The sequence below is a fragment of the Sapajus apella genome, unplaced genomic scaffold, assembly GCF_009761245.1.
Source record: "Sapajus apella isolate SASKATOON/1434 unplaced genomic scaffold, GSC_monkey_1.0 scaffold111, whole genome shotgun sequence".
In the NCBI taxonomy this organism is placed as follows: domain Eukaryota; kingdom Metazoa; phylum Chordata; class Mammalia; order Primates; family Cebidae; genus Sapajus; species Sapajus apella.
The window spans coordinates 4,597,357-4,615,138 of NW_022437051.1; the positions used below are offsets into that span (position 1 = coordinate 4,597,357).

General features: G+C 38.4%; 1 protein-coding gene across 5 annotated transcripts in view; it reads left to right on the forward strand.

Moving 5' to 3' along the window:
• EPC1 (enhancer of polycomb homolog 1) overlaps positions 1-17,176 on the forward strand; it is a 103,801-nt gene extending 86,625 nt beyond the window's left edge. For 2 of the 5 annotated variants that reach the window (XM_032259674.1, XM_032259675.1), the window contains exons 10-15: positions 461-813; positions 11,386-11,504; positions 11,585-11,653; positions 12,830-12,971; positions 13,080-13,443; positions 16,492-17,176. In XM_032259674.1, coding sequence (XP_032115565.1) covers positions 461-813; positions 11,386-11,504; positions 11,585-11,653; positions 12,830-12,971; positions 13,080-13,443; positions 16,492-16,564 — 1,120 coding nt within the window. In that variant the 3' untranslated portion in view covers positions 16,565-17,176. The remainder of the gene's footprint in view (positions 1-460; positions 814-11,385; positions 11,505-11,584; positions 11,654-12,829; positions 12,972-13,079; positions 13,444-16,491) is intronic. The other 3 variants (XM_032259676.1, XM_032259673.1, XM_032259672.1) reach the window with 2 other exon arrangements.
• Positions 17,177-17,782: the final 606 nt, after the last annotated feature.

Sequence of the window (17,782 nt, forward strand, 5' to 3'; positions counted from 1 at the left end):
GTGAAACTCCATCTCAAAAAATTAATAAATAAATGACATAGGAATATATCCTCTAGAATAGTGGATCTCAAATATTTTGTCTGTAAAAAATGTTAGTGATATAAAATACTATGTTTTTTATTGCTTTTCTTCTTTCCTCTCTCTTCCTCCCCACTCCCCACCAAAAGAATGAAATTTTTGTTTAGAATAAATTTGTTAGTGACATTTTATAAAGCATTCGTTTTGGTGCTTTGTAATGGAAGTGAAAATGCTTGGTTGAAAAACAATTTGTTAAAAGAACTTTTATTAGAAATTGAGATTGTAGCCTTTAAGAACCAAATACTAAAATAATCAACTTTAAAGCTTTTAAATACTCGATATGAGTTGGCCTTTGGCAGTTGGGGGGAAAAAGAAAATGCTGTCATATATAATCTTTGAATAGCTGTTTTAAATAAGTGTTCCTTGTCTAACTTTTTTATAGGGTCTTACTGGACAGAGCTCATTCAGACTATGACAATGTGTTTCACCATCTGGATTTGGAAATGCTTTCCTCACCACAACGTTCTCCAGTCAATCAGTTTGCCAATACCTCAGAAACAAATACCTCGGACAAATCTTTCTCTAAAGACCTCAGTCAGATACTAGTCAATATCAAATCATGTAGATGGCGGCATTTTAGGCCTCGGACACCATCCCTACATGACAGTGACAATGATGAACTCTCCTATAGAAAATTATATAGGAGTATAAACCGAACAGGAACAGCACAACCTGGGACCCAGACATGCAGTACCTCTACGCAAAGTAAAAGTAGCAGTGGTTCAGCACACTTTGGTATGTTTACTGTTATGATGTACATTTCTATAGAAATGTCAGATTCAACCTTTGCCATTTGTTTATGTGGTCTGTTCCATTTATTTCTAAAAGTCCTTTTCTTTCAAACAGTTTTTTTTAAAAAAAGACCTTGGTCTAAGTATTTATTTGAATCCTGTTGCTATAGGAGTTTGTATGTATGTGTCTTCATTTAAACATACCCGCATACAAAGATGGTTGATTTCTATTTAATGTGTGACTTTTTTTTTTCTGGATATAGTCCACGAACCACAAGATTCAATCATATTTTTTCACAGTATGAAAAGAAAATGGGCCCTAAATTGTTAACTGTTTTATGCTCAGATATTTCTCTAGTTTTTACTTAGTCTGCTTAAACATAGAGACCAGCAAGTGAATATATACACATAACCTTATATGCTGACACAAGAATTCAGAATAATTTATAAAAGAGAAACTAACTTTTCAGAGAAGAACATTTAAAGGGTTAATATTTTGAAATGTTTTCAGATAATATATTTATTATGGCTTTTATATGAAATGTGTCTAAAATAAATCTGTTTATTTAAAGTATTCCTATAATCTTAGCTGTCTGTTTTAAAGCATAAGTCTGTGTTATTTGAAGCATATGGATTGTAGAAATTCACCATTAAATTATGTTACTACAGATTTTTGTAAAGGTAATTTAAACGTAGATTTTAGGACTATAAAAATATTTATTGTTTGCCTAATTCACTCAGTAGGATTATAGTTAAACTGCCTCATAAGTATGAACATTTGCTCTGATTCTTAAAGACCTCCAGAAAATGTTCCATAAACTGATTTACTTGGTGATTTAAAAAAAAAAAGTACAGTTGACTCCTGAACAACATGAGGGTTAGGGGCACCCCCCCCCCATGCAGTCCAAAATTAGTGTATAACTTTTGACTCCCTAAAAACTTAACGACTAATAGCCTGCTCCTGACGAGAATTACTAATAACATAAACAGTCCATTAGCCTATTACCATAAACAGTTCAAACATACATATTTTGTATATTATATGTATTCTGTACTATATTCTTATAATAAGCTAGAAAAAAGAACATGTTATTAAGAAATTTATAGGGCCAGGCATGGTAGCTCATGCCTATAATCCCAGCACTTTGGGAGCCTAAAGTGGGCAGATTGCTTAAGCCCTGGCGTTCACATGGTGAAACCCCATCTCTACAAAAAATACAAAAATTAGCTGGGTATGGTGGTGAGCACCTTTAGTCTCAGCTACTCAGGAGACTGAGGTAGGAGGATCACTTGAGCCCAGAAGGTCGAGGCTGCAGTGAGCCGAGATCATGCCACTGCATTCCAGCCTTGGCAACAAAGCAAGACCCTGTTTCAAAAAAAGAAAGAAAGAAATTCATAAAGAAGAGAAAATACATTTACTACTCATTAAGTGTAAGTTGATCATCATAAAGGTCTTTATCCTCATCATCTTCACATTGAGGAGGAGGAGGGGTTGGTCTTGTCATCTAAGGGGACACAGAGGCAGAAGATAATTTGTAAGTAAGTAGACTCAGGCAGTTCAAACCCATGTTGTTCAAGGGTCAGCTGTACTTCTGTGAAATGCAAGTCTTTCAGCTCTTGAGAAAAATAATCACAATTCAGAATTCAACTGGACCATAAAGCTATTTTAGGGCCTAACAGCTTTTTTATAATCCCATTAATGTTACTGTCTTTGTTCCAGAAGCCAGTTTCTCTCTACTTTTATAGTCTTAAGAATCAAAATAAAGAACTTTTCAGTAAAGACTTAGGCATACTGTTAGTGTAGAGGTTTTAACAATATAAACTTCTCATAGGTTTCCCTGATAATTAAACTTTTTAAGCTATGTGAAATTCTTTGAGACGTCTCAGAAAATAAGCATGTTCCACCAGTCTCCATCTTCTCCACGCCTTAGATAGAGAAGTTGAGGTATATAGCTATCCTAAAGACTTAAGGATTTTTTTTTTTTTTTTTTTTTTTGAGGCTGGAGTGCAGTGGCAGGATCTTGGGTCGCTGCAGCCTCCGCCTCCCAGGTTCAAGTGATTCTCCTGCCTCAACCTCTTGAGTAGCTGGGATTACAGGTGCCCCCCACCATGCCCAGCTAATTTTTGTATTTTTAATACAGACAGGGTTTCACTGTGTCAGCCAGGCTGGTCCCGAACTCCTGACCTCGTGATCCGCCAGACTCAGCCTCCCAAAGTGCTAGGATTACAAGCATGAGCCACCATGCTTGGCAGATTTAAGGATTTTATAATGTTCTTTTTTTGTGAAAATTGTATTGCTCTACTACTTTAAGTAGGCACATTAATAACAGTTGTAAAGCTTACTTTGTGTTTGCCAAAGAACATTAAAAGAGGAGCACTACCAGAAGTTTAGCTGAAAGGAAATCATTAGTAACCTTGTAATTTTCCTTCTTTATCATTTCTTTCCCTCATTATGCAATATAACTATCTATCTATCTATCTATCTATTTATTTATTTATTTACTTATTTATTGGAGACAGGATCTTGCTGTCACCCAGACTGGAGTCCAGTGGCACAGTCACGGCTCACTGCAGCCTCAACTTCGAAGGCTCAACTGATCCTCCCACCTCAATCTCCTTCCTCCTGGGTAGCTGGGACTGTAGGGACGGGCCACCATGACTGGCTAATTTTTTGTAAGAGACAGGGTCTCTCTATGTTTCCCTGGCTAGTCTTGAACTCCTGGCCTCAAGTGATCCTCCTGCCTTGGCTTCCCAAAGTGCTAGGATAACAGGGGTGAGCCATTGCACCCAGCCTTGATACTACTTTGTTTAAAATTGGTTTATCTATTTTGTTTTCCTTTTGTCTTAATTATTTTCAATTTCTCCTTAAATTTTGCTAGATCTTCTAATACTTAGAGGATAGATACCTACAGACTACCGTAGGGTTACACTGTTCATTTATATTTGTGAATATTCCAGAGACCTAAAGCTTTTCTCTGCGTACTCTATAAAGTCTATTCGAATGCAACTGTATCATAAGTGTACTTGACTTAATGCAACTCCAGGCCCCTGAAGACAAAAAAAGAATATGTAGGCCGGGCACAGTGTCAGCAATTCAAGCGGCAGCCTCGTCAACATAGCAAAACCCTGTCTCTACTAAAAATACAAAAATTAACTGGTTGTGGTGGCGGGCACCTGTAATCCCAGCTACTCGGAGGCTGAGGCAGGGAGAATCACTTGAACCCAGGAGGCCAAAAAAAAGAAAAAAACTGAATCAGCTCGAGTGTTACGCAGATTTTGAAATACAGTTTACTCACGGAATATACTCTCCAGGGTGAGTCTGGGGTAGGGAGGTTGACTGTGTTGCTCCTCTTACAGCATCAGTACCTGCATTGCCACTTTATTCACAGGTTAAGCATCTTAACACACTCATTAGTAATTGTAATTTTAAAGATAATTTTTAATTTTCATACAACATGGCCCCCAAATGCAAACCAGACTACTTCCTTTGGCACTTAACCAAAGAAACTCTGATGTAGTCTGATGCCAGTGGAAAAACTGGCAGTATTGGGCTTATTAAAAGAGAAGAGTCAGACCAGGCACAGGTGGGTCATGCCTAAATCTAGCACTTTGGGAGGTCGAGGCGGGAAGGTCACCTGAAGTTAGGATCAAGACCAGCTTAGCCAACACAGCAAAACCTCGTCTCTACTAAAAATACAAAAATTAGCCGGACATGGTGGTACACACCTGTAATCCCAGTTACTGGGGAGGCTGAGGCAGGAGAATCACTTGAACCTGGGAAACAGAAGTTACAGTGACGCGAGATTGTGCCACTGCACTCCAGCCTGTGCGACAGAGGGAGACTCCATCTCAAAAAAAAAAAAGAGGAATCTCCATCAGGGCACCCTCTAAAGGAATTTTTAAGGCTTAATTTTCATGATACAGGTTGAATATTCCTTAAATGAAATGCTTGGGACAGGAGTGTTTCTGATTTTGGATTTTTTCAGATTTGGTAATATTTACATATACATAATTAGATATATTAGGGATGGGACTCGTGTCAAAACATGAAATTTATTTATTTTTCATGTGTACCTTGACACACATAGCCTAAAGATACTTTTATATTTTTAAAATAATTGTATTCAGGCCGGGCTCAGTGGCTTATGCCTATAATCCTAGTAGTTTGGGAGGCCAAGATGGGCGGGTCGCTTGAGGTCAGGAGTTCAAAACCAGCCTGGCCAAACTGGCAAAACCCCTCTATTAAAAATACAAAAATTAGCTTGGCGTGGTGGTGGGCGCCTGTAAGTCCAGCTACTCAGGAGGCTGAGGCAGGAGAATCGCTTGACCCCAGGAGACAGAGGTTACCGTGAGTCAAGATCACACCACTGTACTCCAACAGAACAAAACTCCATCTCAGAAAAAAAAAAAAAAAAAATGTATGCATGAAACAAAGTATTGACTGCATTTTGACTATGGCCCATCACATGAGGCCAGGTATAGAATTTTCCCCTTGTTGTATCAGGTTGATGCAGAAAAAGTTTTGGATCTTAGAATTTCAGATTTTGGACTTTCATATTAGAGATGCTAAATCTGTTTATGAGTTTGGAAGTTTAACTATTTTGTGAAATATGAGTCAGCTGATAAGCTTTCCTGCTACTTAAGCCAAATATGTGAGTTATAATGCCATTTCTGATTATTCAATCATTGTTATTTATACTTACATTGTAACATAGTGATGCCCTCTGGGCTGATTTTCCCTTTTCTAAATAATTACCTATTTACTCTCTTTCTCTTTTTTTTTTTTTCCTTTTTTTTGAGACACAGTTTCACTCTGTCTCCCAGGCTGGAGTGTCATGGTATGATCTTACTCACTGCAACCTCTGCCTCCTGGCTTCAGGCGATTCTCGTGCGTCAGCCTCCCAAGTAGCTGGGATTATAAGCGCACACCACCATGCCCAGCTAATTTCTATATTACTAGTAGAGACAGGGTTTCACCATTTGGCCAGGCTGATCTTGAACTCCTGAACTCAAGTGATCTGCCTGCCTTGACCTCCCAAAATGCTGGGATTACAGGCATAAGCCACCACACCTGGCCTACGCTTATTTTTAAATTAAATAGGAAATTCTAAATGAAGATAATAGAAGTCTAATTTAGTAAAGTACATGACCTTTAACACTAACTTTTATAGTCTGTTTCAACTACTCAGAATCTTTTTTACTTTCCTTCCCACTCTTAACTATTTTGCGTATTTGTGTAACCAAATGTGTAACCTGAGTGCAGTCCAGTATTAGGAAGCCTCGTGAGTTAGGTGTGTTGAGTGTTTGGTCCTCTGGATGCCATGCAGCAGGACGACGCAGTGGTAAGGAACTGGGAAAGATCATATGTGTATGTGGAATTTTGGGGGTGAGGTTTTACTACTTAAGGATAAATTGTATATTTTGAATAATCTTCAGTTAATAGGTGATTTGGACAGTTTCCAAAAACAGTTTTCTAATTTTTTTTTAACTCACAAAAGCACCTTGGAAAGTTGAGTGTTCAGTGACTCAGTATTCATTTGCATATGTTGTGAGTTTGGTGGATATCAAATAGCAGAATTAATACCTTTTTTATAATTCTTAAGGACTCTTATGTAAGAGTCCTTATATAATTCAGAAAGACTGGAAACAGAAAGTGATTTTTAAGCTACAATTTTGTATTCAAGAGGTGAATTCCTAATTTCCAATAAAATTTTTACCAGCATTCTACTTCATTTTCCTAAGCTCTCATATCTGCAGTAAAGATTTGGTTTATTTTCATAAACGAATAGGAGATATGTGGTTAGAATGATATGTTCCAAGTCTTAATATCTGTAACTTAGTGTAATTTAGTTTGTAACATAAAATTTTAATCTTATTGTAGAAAAAGAACTCTAGATTTGAGCACTGAATATTTTGTAAGATTTTGTGACCTTGACTTAATTCAAATGTGTTCCAAAATTCAGAATTTTTTTACTATAGAAAGTGGATTATCACATAACATCTGTAGCAGAGTCTGGAGTAGCACCTGTAGTAAAATACATTACTAGTTCTACAGTCATATAATAAAGCGCAAGCATATTCGCACTCAGAGGAATATTTAACTACAAATCTCATGTTCAGTCATTCACAGCCAGATGAAGTCAGGTCTGGTCATAGTTTGCCAACAATTGAATTACAACAAACTTTGGTGTTCAAATTAGATTTCTAGATTGCTGATAAAGGCTCATGAATCTTGTCAACTCAGTCTCACTAATTAGGAAATCATACTTTAATAACTACCTGAAGAATAATTTTACTTTGTATTTCTTTAAAGTTGCCTTTTGTTTTATATTGAAATAGTGTTCAGCCTGTGTACTAAAATAAAATTCTATTTCAGGGTTTTTTTAAATAAGGCATTTGAGGTTACTTTTGGTTTTGTTATTAAAAACAAAGTATATTTTTGAGTGCCAGGTGCTGTGGTTCATGCCTGTAATCACAACACTTTGGGAAGCCGAGGCAGGTGGATCACTTAAGGTCAGGAGTTCAAGACCAGCCTGGCCAACATGGTGAAACCCCTTATCTTACTAAAAATACAAAAATTAGTCTGGCATCGTGGCAGGTGCCTGTAATCCCAGCTACTTGAGAGGCTGAGGCAGGAGAATCACTTGAACCTGGGAGGCCTGGCTGGCAGAGCAAGACTCTGTCTCAAAAAAAAAAAAAAAAAAAAAATGTGCGTTTTGGCAATCTAAACTCTGTCTTTCATGGCCAAATGTTTCTTTAGCACCCATCACTTTCCCCTCAGCCACACTCCTTTGATCGTCTCAGTTGATCACCTTTAGCTACAAGACTGCAACACACAGAGCAGCAGTCTGAACTGTAGGCTGTTCCAGCTGCTGGTGCACTGTGCCATGGCTTCCCTGTAGTACAGGTGGACTCAGAGAGTCTTAGTCCGGGCACAGTGTCTCATGCCTGTAATCCCAGCACTTTGGGAGGCCAAAGCAGGTGGATCCCTTAAGCCCAAGGAGTTCAAGACCAGCCTGAGAAACGTGGTGAAACCCCCGTCTCCACAAAAAATACAAAAATTAGCCAGGCATGGTGACACTCACCTGTAGTCCCAGCTAGAACTGATTGGGAGGCTGACGTGAGAGGATCAGTTGAGCCCAGGAGGTCGAGGCTGCAGTGAGCCGAGATCACAGCACCGCACTCCAGCTTAGGCAGCAGAATGAGACCCTGTCTCAAAAGAATTTCTGCCCCAGAGAATTGGTTACTTAGAAGCTACCAAAACAAAGGTAGTTTCTACTTCTGCCTAAGTATTTCTAGTGAAGGCAAATTCAGTAACTTTCTAGATCAAGTTATTTGAGCATCTTGGTTAGAAAGTTTGTCTATGTATTATTGAACCAAAAACTGCCTTCTTAAATTTAAACCTGCAGGTCCCTGTTTTGCTCATGGAAGCATACCAAATGAGTTTGCCCTTGCTCCAGCATCATAATGGCCTTCATGCAGTTGAAGTCCTGTTGTGCTTCCTTTCCTAGTCCCATTCCTGGTTAAATATTTGGAGCTTTTAATCCTGTCCCATACGTGACTCTCCTCCCCACATAGACCCTTGTTTGTCATGTATACAGCCATTTTAAGCACTTGATTCATACTGTTGGCACATCAGAAGTTAGATTTCTTGCAAATACTAAATCTAAGACAAAATTTTTGTCTATTTCTTTTTCAATTTAAAATCTCATTGCTTTGGAGTACTCTTTTCCTTCCACTACTACATCTGTGTGACCTCAGAAGTTTCTTCATCTCTAGATGAGGTTGTAGGAAGATGTCCTACAACCTCCAAGGTCCTTCCTGACCTCAAAATTTTTTGGTTTATGAAAGGGTTCTGACTCTAGATTTGGTCATCTGTCAACAGCAACCATCTTGCCTGCCTTTGTGTGAATTACAAACTTGATTCACACACCGTATCAGGTGGTAGACATACAACCTAAAAATTTCCTGCCTTGATAATCTCGATCATTCATAGACATTTAGGGAGGGTAAGAATGGCCATTTTTGTCTTATTTCCATTTAGCATTTGGTTAAACTTTCAAGTTATAATGGTATCATGACCTGAGGTTGTCTCAGGATAAAGACCTGGGGACTTTTCTTGATAAATAACATATAAAACCCAGTTCAGATTTCATTTGCCCGTATTTACTACCTTTGTCCAAGTTTTCTTACTCATTCACCCTGCCTTCTTTAGGAATTGAATTTTATTTCTCATAAGAAATAGAAAACCTGGCTGAGCATTAGGCTCACGCCTGTAATCCCAGCACTTTGGGAGGCTGAGGCAGGCATATCACAAGGTAAGGACCAGCCTGGCCAACATGGTGAAACCCCTTCTCTACTAAAAATGCAAAAAAAAATTAGCTAGGTGTGGTGGCAAGCGCCTATAATCCCAGCTACTTGGGAGGCTAAGGCAGGAGAATCACTTGAACCTGGAAAGGCAAAGGTTGCAGTGAGCTGTGATCGCGTCACTGTACTCCAGCCTAAGCAACAAGAGCGAGACTCCGTCTCAAAAAAAAAAAAAAAAAATGAAATTCACAAGACCTTCAAAGACCCAGAATTAAGATGTTAAATAAGGCAAAAATATTTGGAGTTTATTCATATTGATTTCTAATTAGTTATTGATAAATTTTTAATTACAAACATCAAGTTATACAAAAGAATACTTTCTCATATATGGACTTTCATACATAGGCATTCAGTGAATGCTAAATTATTGTTTTCCTATATATGTGATGACCTTCCAAAAATGATTTGTTTGCTTTTAAATTTACTGAGCATTCCCTACTAGAAAAATCAAGGTTTAGGCAACACACTAAAACTTAGGAAATTAAACTGTAAATCTCAAAAACATATTGGCAAAAGTATCTAGTGAATTAAGAATCCTTACATTTAAATAATTGCTTTTTGTGGATTTTTTTAAACATAAACTATGAAATTGTTTTAGGGCAGCATTGACTTTTTTTAGATTTTCTTCGAGTTTCGATACAACACATTTCTGTTTATACGGAAATGATCATGTTGGCAGTTATTTTATATCCATATTTAGGGAGCATTCTATTGTCATTAAAAATATTTTCTGTAGATTGCAGATTTGTGAATTATGAACATAGTTGGAAATGGAGTTTGTCAAAGGACAGGCATCAACTAAACAGATTTTAACACAGAAAATAAGAAAACCAATAGTAGAATTTTTCCAACAAGAAGTTACTTTTTCCCCTTGTAGCACAAGAACTTAGTTCCACTCAAGTATAAGAGCCTGTGTAGATCCTAATAATTTAGGAAGTTTTCTTGAATATTACTATTTCACAACTTTCTGATCCATTCAAACTATGGCAGAATTTGTACCTAAACATTTTCTAGGTGTACCAACCAGAAACTCTATCCTGGAGGATGAAGAAAGATTCTTCATGAGTTATATAGGTGAAAATTATATAACTTGAAATGATATTCTAACTAAATTACCAAGCTACAGTTAAACAGCAACAAATTAGGTGACAGTATTTTGAAAACACTAAACTTTATATTGAGGAAATGTGCATGATTTGTAGATTTCCCTGGTAACCAGGGATGCATGATAAACCTTTTTTTGTTTTAAAATAATCCTTACTCAAACAAACATCACAGGCTTCTTAAAGAAGCCTTTAAAGTCAGAGGTATTGTGATTGTATGTGCTTTTTTTTTATTGGCAAAAAAGAGAAAAAGGTTTCCTTTTAAAAAACTGCACACATTTTTTTGGGGGGTAATAAATGAACATTTTTTTGTTTGTTTTTTTTAGAACTGAGCTCTCCATAGACAAACATAAGTAGCATAACACAGTGTCTTTCCTCAGACATCATTCTGTACAGTAAATCAGCATAAACAACTCCGTTCTTATTGACTGGATTTTTTCCAGGTGGGTTAATTGGGTGGGGAAAAGTAATTAACCTTAACATTGGAGCCTCTTTTCTTCCTGTTAAACTTAAAGGATGAGTTCTCTAAAAAAAAAAAAAAAAAAAAAAAAAAAAAAGGGCAGTAAACCAACCAACAACTGTGATCTTTCATATAGAGGAAATTTTTTTAATGACTATAATTAGAAACTGTGTAGAACAATTAGTATTTATACACAGAGCTGTTAGGGATCACCTGAATGCATTGGGAAGATATGGATTAAATAGAAACCAAATGGTAATTACCAGATTTCCTCTCAAGTTCAGTGCAAAGTTGAATTCCAAATCTATGGATTTTAAAGGCTATTACCTTTCTACACTGTCTAGAACAAGTGTCATAGCTTAAAAAAAATAGTGGTGTTGAAACTTGGGAAGTGAGCAGTTCTCTTTCCTATGTTTAATTCAGGAAGTTTAATTTTTTTTCTTTAAATTCAAGCTACTCTTGTTAAATGTGGTAGCAAAAATGCTGAAATTTTCATTTGGAAGTGATCTTTAGCAGGATCAGGAACCTTTGTCAGATGCTTCAATTTTGCACAAATTTCTTTTAATGCAGAATTTTCATTTTAGTATTGTAAGACATATATGATATCTGGGCATTTTTATAAAGTGTTTCTTTATTTTATGTTCAGCATTTACAGCCGAACAATACCAGCAACATCAACAGCAACTGGCACTCATGCAGAAACAGCAGCTTGCACAAATTCAGCAACAGCAAGCAAATACTAATTCTTCCACCAACACATCACAGGTGAGGGATTTGTCTGTCTTATGATTATCCCTCATTGTTTCCCACCAGAGTTCATCTCTAATTACCAACTGTTGTCATAGAACCTTGCATCTAACCAGCAGAAAAGTGGCTTTCGCCTGAATATACAGGGTTTAGAAAGAACACTACAGGTGAGTATGGAAGCTGTTGCCTCTGCTCCCTATTTTAAAAAGTAAAACTAAAGCACTTAGTTAAATGAGATGAAGATACTGTCTTCCCATCTGACCTGTAGTCTGTTAATGTACCTCTTGAATATAACCCCACCCAGTTCATTCTCTTGGGCATGTTAATTATTACTAAGACTTTTAAAATTATGCAAAAATAATCTCTCTTACTGTTGAAAAAGATAACTTTTAAACCTAAAGCATGATAAACGTTTGCCATTTAAACACATGTGGGGCATAAAGCCTGAGATTTGAGTCTCTATGCATCTTGCAGGAAAAATTCATTTTTAAAAAGTTGAGGGGCCTATCAATTTCTAGGTTAAATTATGTGATATTTTGTTACTTCCATTTCTAAAGGGATAGTTATCTTATCCCAAAGGTGCCTTTCATTGTGTGTGTATACATATGTGCGTGTGTATAAATTAGGTGAAGGAAGTTTGCATGTTCATTTATTCATTATATATATTTGCAAATCACTGAAATGGTTTTGGTTTTGGTTTTTGTTTTGTTTTGTTTTTTTCTTTTGATATGGAGTCTTGCTCCGGCACCAGGCTGGAGTGCAGTGGCTCGGTATGGGCTCACTGCAACCTCCACCTCCTGGATTCAAGTGATTCTCTTGCCTCCACCTCCCGAGTAGCTGGGACTAAAGGCATGCACCACCACGCCTGGCTAATTTTTGTATTTTTAGTACAGACAGTGTTTCAGCTTGTTGGTCAGGATGGTCTCAATCTCCTAACCTCGTGATCCACCCACCTCGGCCTCCCAGAGTGCTGGGATTACAGGCATGAGCCACCACGCCTGGCCTGAAATGTTTACTAGCATATTTCTTGTCCAACATTTTGTGTTGGAGTTTTTCTGTTTCCACATTATAGAAGGCTTATTTTGGTAATTGACTTTTACATGTTATATATTGTCACATATGAAGCTAAATTTATAACTTAGATTACTTTTCATTTTTCAAATACATGACTATCAAAAGACATAATTACTGTTGCATCTCAAGGTACTAAAAAAGAAAGAGATTTCAGTGGTTTGCCATTTTTATTTATTATATTCAAGCTTATTTTGGTATACCTGTGTAGCTTTGATACTGATTTGATACTAAGTGACACTGATTAGATTTCTTTTATATTTTCTTTTTAGGGTTTTGTTTCTAAGACTTTGGATTCTGCTAGTGCTCAGTTTGCTGCTTCTGCTTTGGTGACATCAGAACAACTGATGGGATTCAAGATGAAGGATGATGTGGTGCTTGGAATCGGGGTGAATGGCGTCCTTCCAGCCTCAGGTAAGAATAAAGACATTTAAATTGTTTGGGTTATATTTATAATATATATCTATAATATAAACAGCAAACTTGCATGTTGTTTAGATGTTTCTTTCTTTCTCTCTCTAGGAGTATACAAGGGCTTACACCTCAGTAGTACTACACCAACAGCACTTGTACATACAAGTCCATCAACGGCAGGTTCAGCTTTGTTACAGCCCTCAAATATTACACAGACTTCAAGTTCCCACAGTGCACTGAGTCATCAAGTAACTGCTGCCAATTCTGCAACAACTCAGGTTCTGATTGGGAACAACATTCGATTAACTGTACCTTCATCAGTTGCCACTGTAAACTCTATTGCCCCAATAAATGCACGACATATACCTAGGACTTTAAGTGCTGTTCCATCATCTGCCTTAAAGCTGGCTGCCGCAGCAAACTGTCAAGTTTCCAAGGTCCCATCTTCATCCTCTGTAGATTCAGTTCCAAGGTGAGTACTTATTTTAGCCTAACATACCTGGAATAGGAGATCTAACTTCAGTCCTCCAGCATAGTTCTTTACCTATTTCTTTGTGTTTCCTGTTCTTTTCCTTTTATACGTTAAAAATGTATAGTTGAGAATTGATTATTTATTCAAGAACTAAACAGTTCTTGAATACTTAATTCAATATTGAGTATTTGAACTGGTACAGTAAATGCTGCATATATGATTTGGGACGTCCCTTTCTTACTATAACAATAGCTTATGGCCAGGGGCAGTGGCTCACGCCTGTAATCCCAGCACTTTGGGAGGCACAGGTGAGTGGATCACCTAAGGTCGGGAGTTCCAGACCAGCCTGATCAACGTGGTAAAACCCCATCTCTACTAAAAATACAAAATTAGCCAGGCGTGGTGGTACATGCCTGAAATCCCAGGCTGACGCATGAGAATCACTTGAACCTGGAATGCAATGGTGCGATCTTGGCTCATTGCAACCTCTGCCTCCCAGGTTCAAGTGATTCTCATGCGTCAGCCTGGGATTACAGGCATGTACCACCACGCCTGGCTAATTTTGTATTTTTGTAGAGACGAGCTTTTACCATGTTGGCCAGGCTGCTCTTGACCTCCTGACCTCATGATCCGACAGCCTTGGCCTCCCAAAATGCTGGGATTATAGCATGTGCCAGCATGCCTGGCTGGGGAATATCTTTTTTTTTTTAATGCAAAATACATTAACCTCCCTCCTCCCCAAAATAATAGTTAAGTATTTTCACTGATGGGAACATATATGTATATATACATACACATATATAGATAATCAAACACTTTACCTTTCACTCAGCAACTATTCAAGACAGAAACCATGTCAGGCAAGCAGCCTCCTACAGAGTTCTTACTGCGCATTTCTCCTCGGTGGCCAAAGCAACTAAACCAGAAGTGAGCCTCAAGATGGCATCAGGAAGCCATGCCTGGGACTACCACCAGGCAGGCACTAGTTTCCCTGCCCCCCACTTCCTCAGCCACACCCCTGCCAGACATGGGGTCGGCCCAGTTCTCCTGAACTGAGCAGGCCAAAGCAGGGAGCCCATGAGTGGACCGGGCCTAGCCAGCGTGACCCCACAGCACCCCAGCCGCAGGGTCAACCCCAGAAGCAGCAGGGCGGGCTTGATCGCAGATGCCGCGCCGCCCTCGTGCAAGCCTTGAAGAAGGCTGCCACCCATGACATTCACCAGAACGAAAGCGGTAGCCAGGAGAAGCCCTCGCAGTGTTGGGGGATCCAGGCGTGTGAGCTGAGTCCTAACCTCGCACCACTCCCTCGGGAGGATAAACTCCAGCAGCCATAGGCTGGGGTCACCTAGCAACAGGCTTTTTTTTTGAGACAGAGTGTCACTCTGTTGCCCAGGCTGGAGTGCCGTGGAGCGATCTTGGCTCACTTCAACCTCTGCCTCCTGGGTTCACGTGATTCTCCTGTCTCAGCCTCCAGAGTAGCTGGGACTACAGACACCAGGCCCAGCTAATTTTTGTATTTTTAGTAGACACGAAGTTTCACAATGTTGGCCATGCTTGTCTCAAACTCCTGACCTCAGGTGATCCACCTTCCTCGGCCTCCCAAATTGCTGGGATTACAGGCATGAGCCACCTTGCCCGGCCTTAAGCCATTCTTATTAATGTAAAGACTTGACAGTATTCATGCCAGGTCAACTCGTCGATCAAACCATTATTTTCTGTGCTAACTTGCCTTCTTGGATTTCAGTAGACAGTTGAGAATTTTGCTTATGCTCTATTATGTTGTAGAATTAATAGTGATTAAAATCCTGCTGTCTGCAGGGTACTGTGGGAGAAACAGAAGAAAAAGACAGTTGTTTTCAGTTTAGTTAGGAGACAAGCGTAGAGGAGTGAGAAGTTCAATAATGTTAACTGTAGATATCACAAAGCATTATATGCTTGTTAAATTAATTGTATAGATGATGGCTGTAATTTCGGTATAAGGAGAATTTTTTTTTGCACAGGGAATTCTGGGACTGTTCTAACAAAATAAGATCAGATTCAGTCTGTGTTAGTCTTTGCTTGGGCAAAGAGGAGAAAGAAAAAGCATTTCTGGCAGGTGCAGTGAAATACAAATTTGAGGCTGAGTGAAAATACAAAGCTGAGGAAATACAAGTGTTTAGAAGTTAACCAGTAAACTGATTTTTCTATAGGCTTGGGAAGGTTCGTAGTTGAAATTGGAATGGCAAAAAAGCCATTCCAGACTCCTGGAGCACTTTGAATGACAGACTGGTAGACTGTCTCAGCCAGGAGTGTGGCCCACAAGAAAGCAGGGTTTGTAGCAATGAACTGTGGCCTATAGTTTCCAACCCATGCATCTCTGTCTGCCTCTGAATTTAAGTAACAGTCATTGTTTGCTTAATACCAATCCATTCTTACTAGCGTTCTGGGTCTAATTATATAGCTAATCTATCATGATTTTATTGCTGTAGAATTGTTTAACCATGGAACATTTGCCATGTATAAAACTTGCATATCACTTGTCCTTTTGTTTTTAAAGATGAAGAAACTGAGATGGAGGGAAGTTAATCTATTTCTCCAAGGACACTCAAAAGTCTAGGCTGTAGAACCACCACTAGGGCCTTCGAGCTCTGTGGCTGTGCTACAACTCCATATATTCACCTCATGTAAAGCCTGACACAAATCTCAGCCATGTTTGTTTCCTTTTTCTAAAACTCTTTTGAAAGGTTTGATAGAGGAGGAAGTTGAAGCAACAATTACTAAAACATGGGCATTCTTTGTTCTTAACATCTAGGTTGCTTGGGTACTACTATAATTTTGATAGTAATATAGTTGACCGTGGAATTTATTTATAGTCAACATTAGCCTATTTCTGAGTGTATATTCCTGGTAATAAACTATAAAGATTCCTATTCCTCTACTTGCTAGCTTGTTTCCAAAGAGTCCAATTTCTTCCTGTTGATAAAAGTAAGCTTTTTGTTGGGAAGATAATGTTCATTTGCTGAATGTTTATGTTGTAGATAAGTAACTGATTGAACTTTATTTCAACAGGGAAAATCATGAATCAGAAAAGCCAGCACTGAACAACATAGCAGACAACACAGTAGCGATGGAGGTGACGTAGCTTCCTCCAGAATGGAACTGCAGCCTGGGGACTTGATTAGGTGCTATGCATCAGTAGCATTTTGAATGCAAGGGATGATGGAATGCAGCACATGCATTTCTGTGGCAGCTGTGGGGACTTGACAGCAATGCTCATCTCTCATGCTTCAATTTTTCTTTTCTTACTGTTAATAGGAAAAAAATCAACATCTGTAAATTAAGAATACAGCAATTATCTGTACAGTACTGCATATTTGTAATACCCTTGTATATATGTTACTTGAATACAGAAATGTTCATTTGTGATGCTTTGCACTTGGGGGTGGGGGGTGGGAGGGAAATAAATTGCAACAAAGAGTGTGAGATGTGAGATTGTATAGAGATGAAGTGTCATCACATCATGTGCATGGTGCGGAACCTGCTGTTTTATCTATTTATTGTGCCGTGTTTACAGTTTTTTGTACACTGTACCTTCATTGGTTCCTGTGCTGTAGTAAATGTGTTAGGTAGCTGTGGACTCCTTGGTATTTTGTAAATGGTATAACATAACTTGGTTCCCCTCTGGGTCCTTGAGTTTTCTGTGTATCATGTGAAAAAAAATGGTGACATACATACAGAATTTTACAAAAAACAAAAAAAAGGCATCAGTTTTTTAAAAAATGGGGAATGTACTATTAAATGGGGATCTTCCTGGTCTATCATTAGGACAAGTAGCAAGCTGAAAATGAAGTCTCTTGAATCTTCCCGTCCCCAACTTGCCCACAAAGCTGTGGGTGGTTTCTGGTACTTAAAGCACTAATGTTATGTTGCTGCTCTGCAAACAGCCCAGTCGTCCCATTTCCTTCCACACCAAAAAGTGTTAAATCAAGTATGCAAATGGAGTCCTTACAACTGAGTTTATGTTGTCTTGCCCTTTTTTTAGCACAAAAAAAAAATTGTACTTTTTTATTGTCGAATTGTTTAAAAGACTTCATTCTTTACTTGTTCTTACGAAAAGGATATAAGGGAGAAGAATGCAGTAATTGCTGTACGTGTATCATCATTCCAGTTTCTAAAAACAGCCAGCCAGCTTTTTTCCTTTTAAGATTCTCCAGAAGGCTGCAAGGCCAGAACCACAAATATCGGGTGCCTTCCTTTGGAAATATTTGACCTCTCTTCTGTGAAGAGAATGGTACTTAACAGACTACTACTAGTGCTTTGTCAGTACCGAAGTCTGAATGCCCAGTCCAATGGCATACAT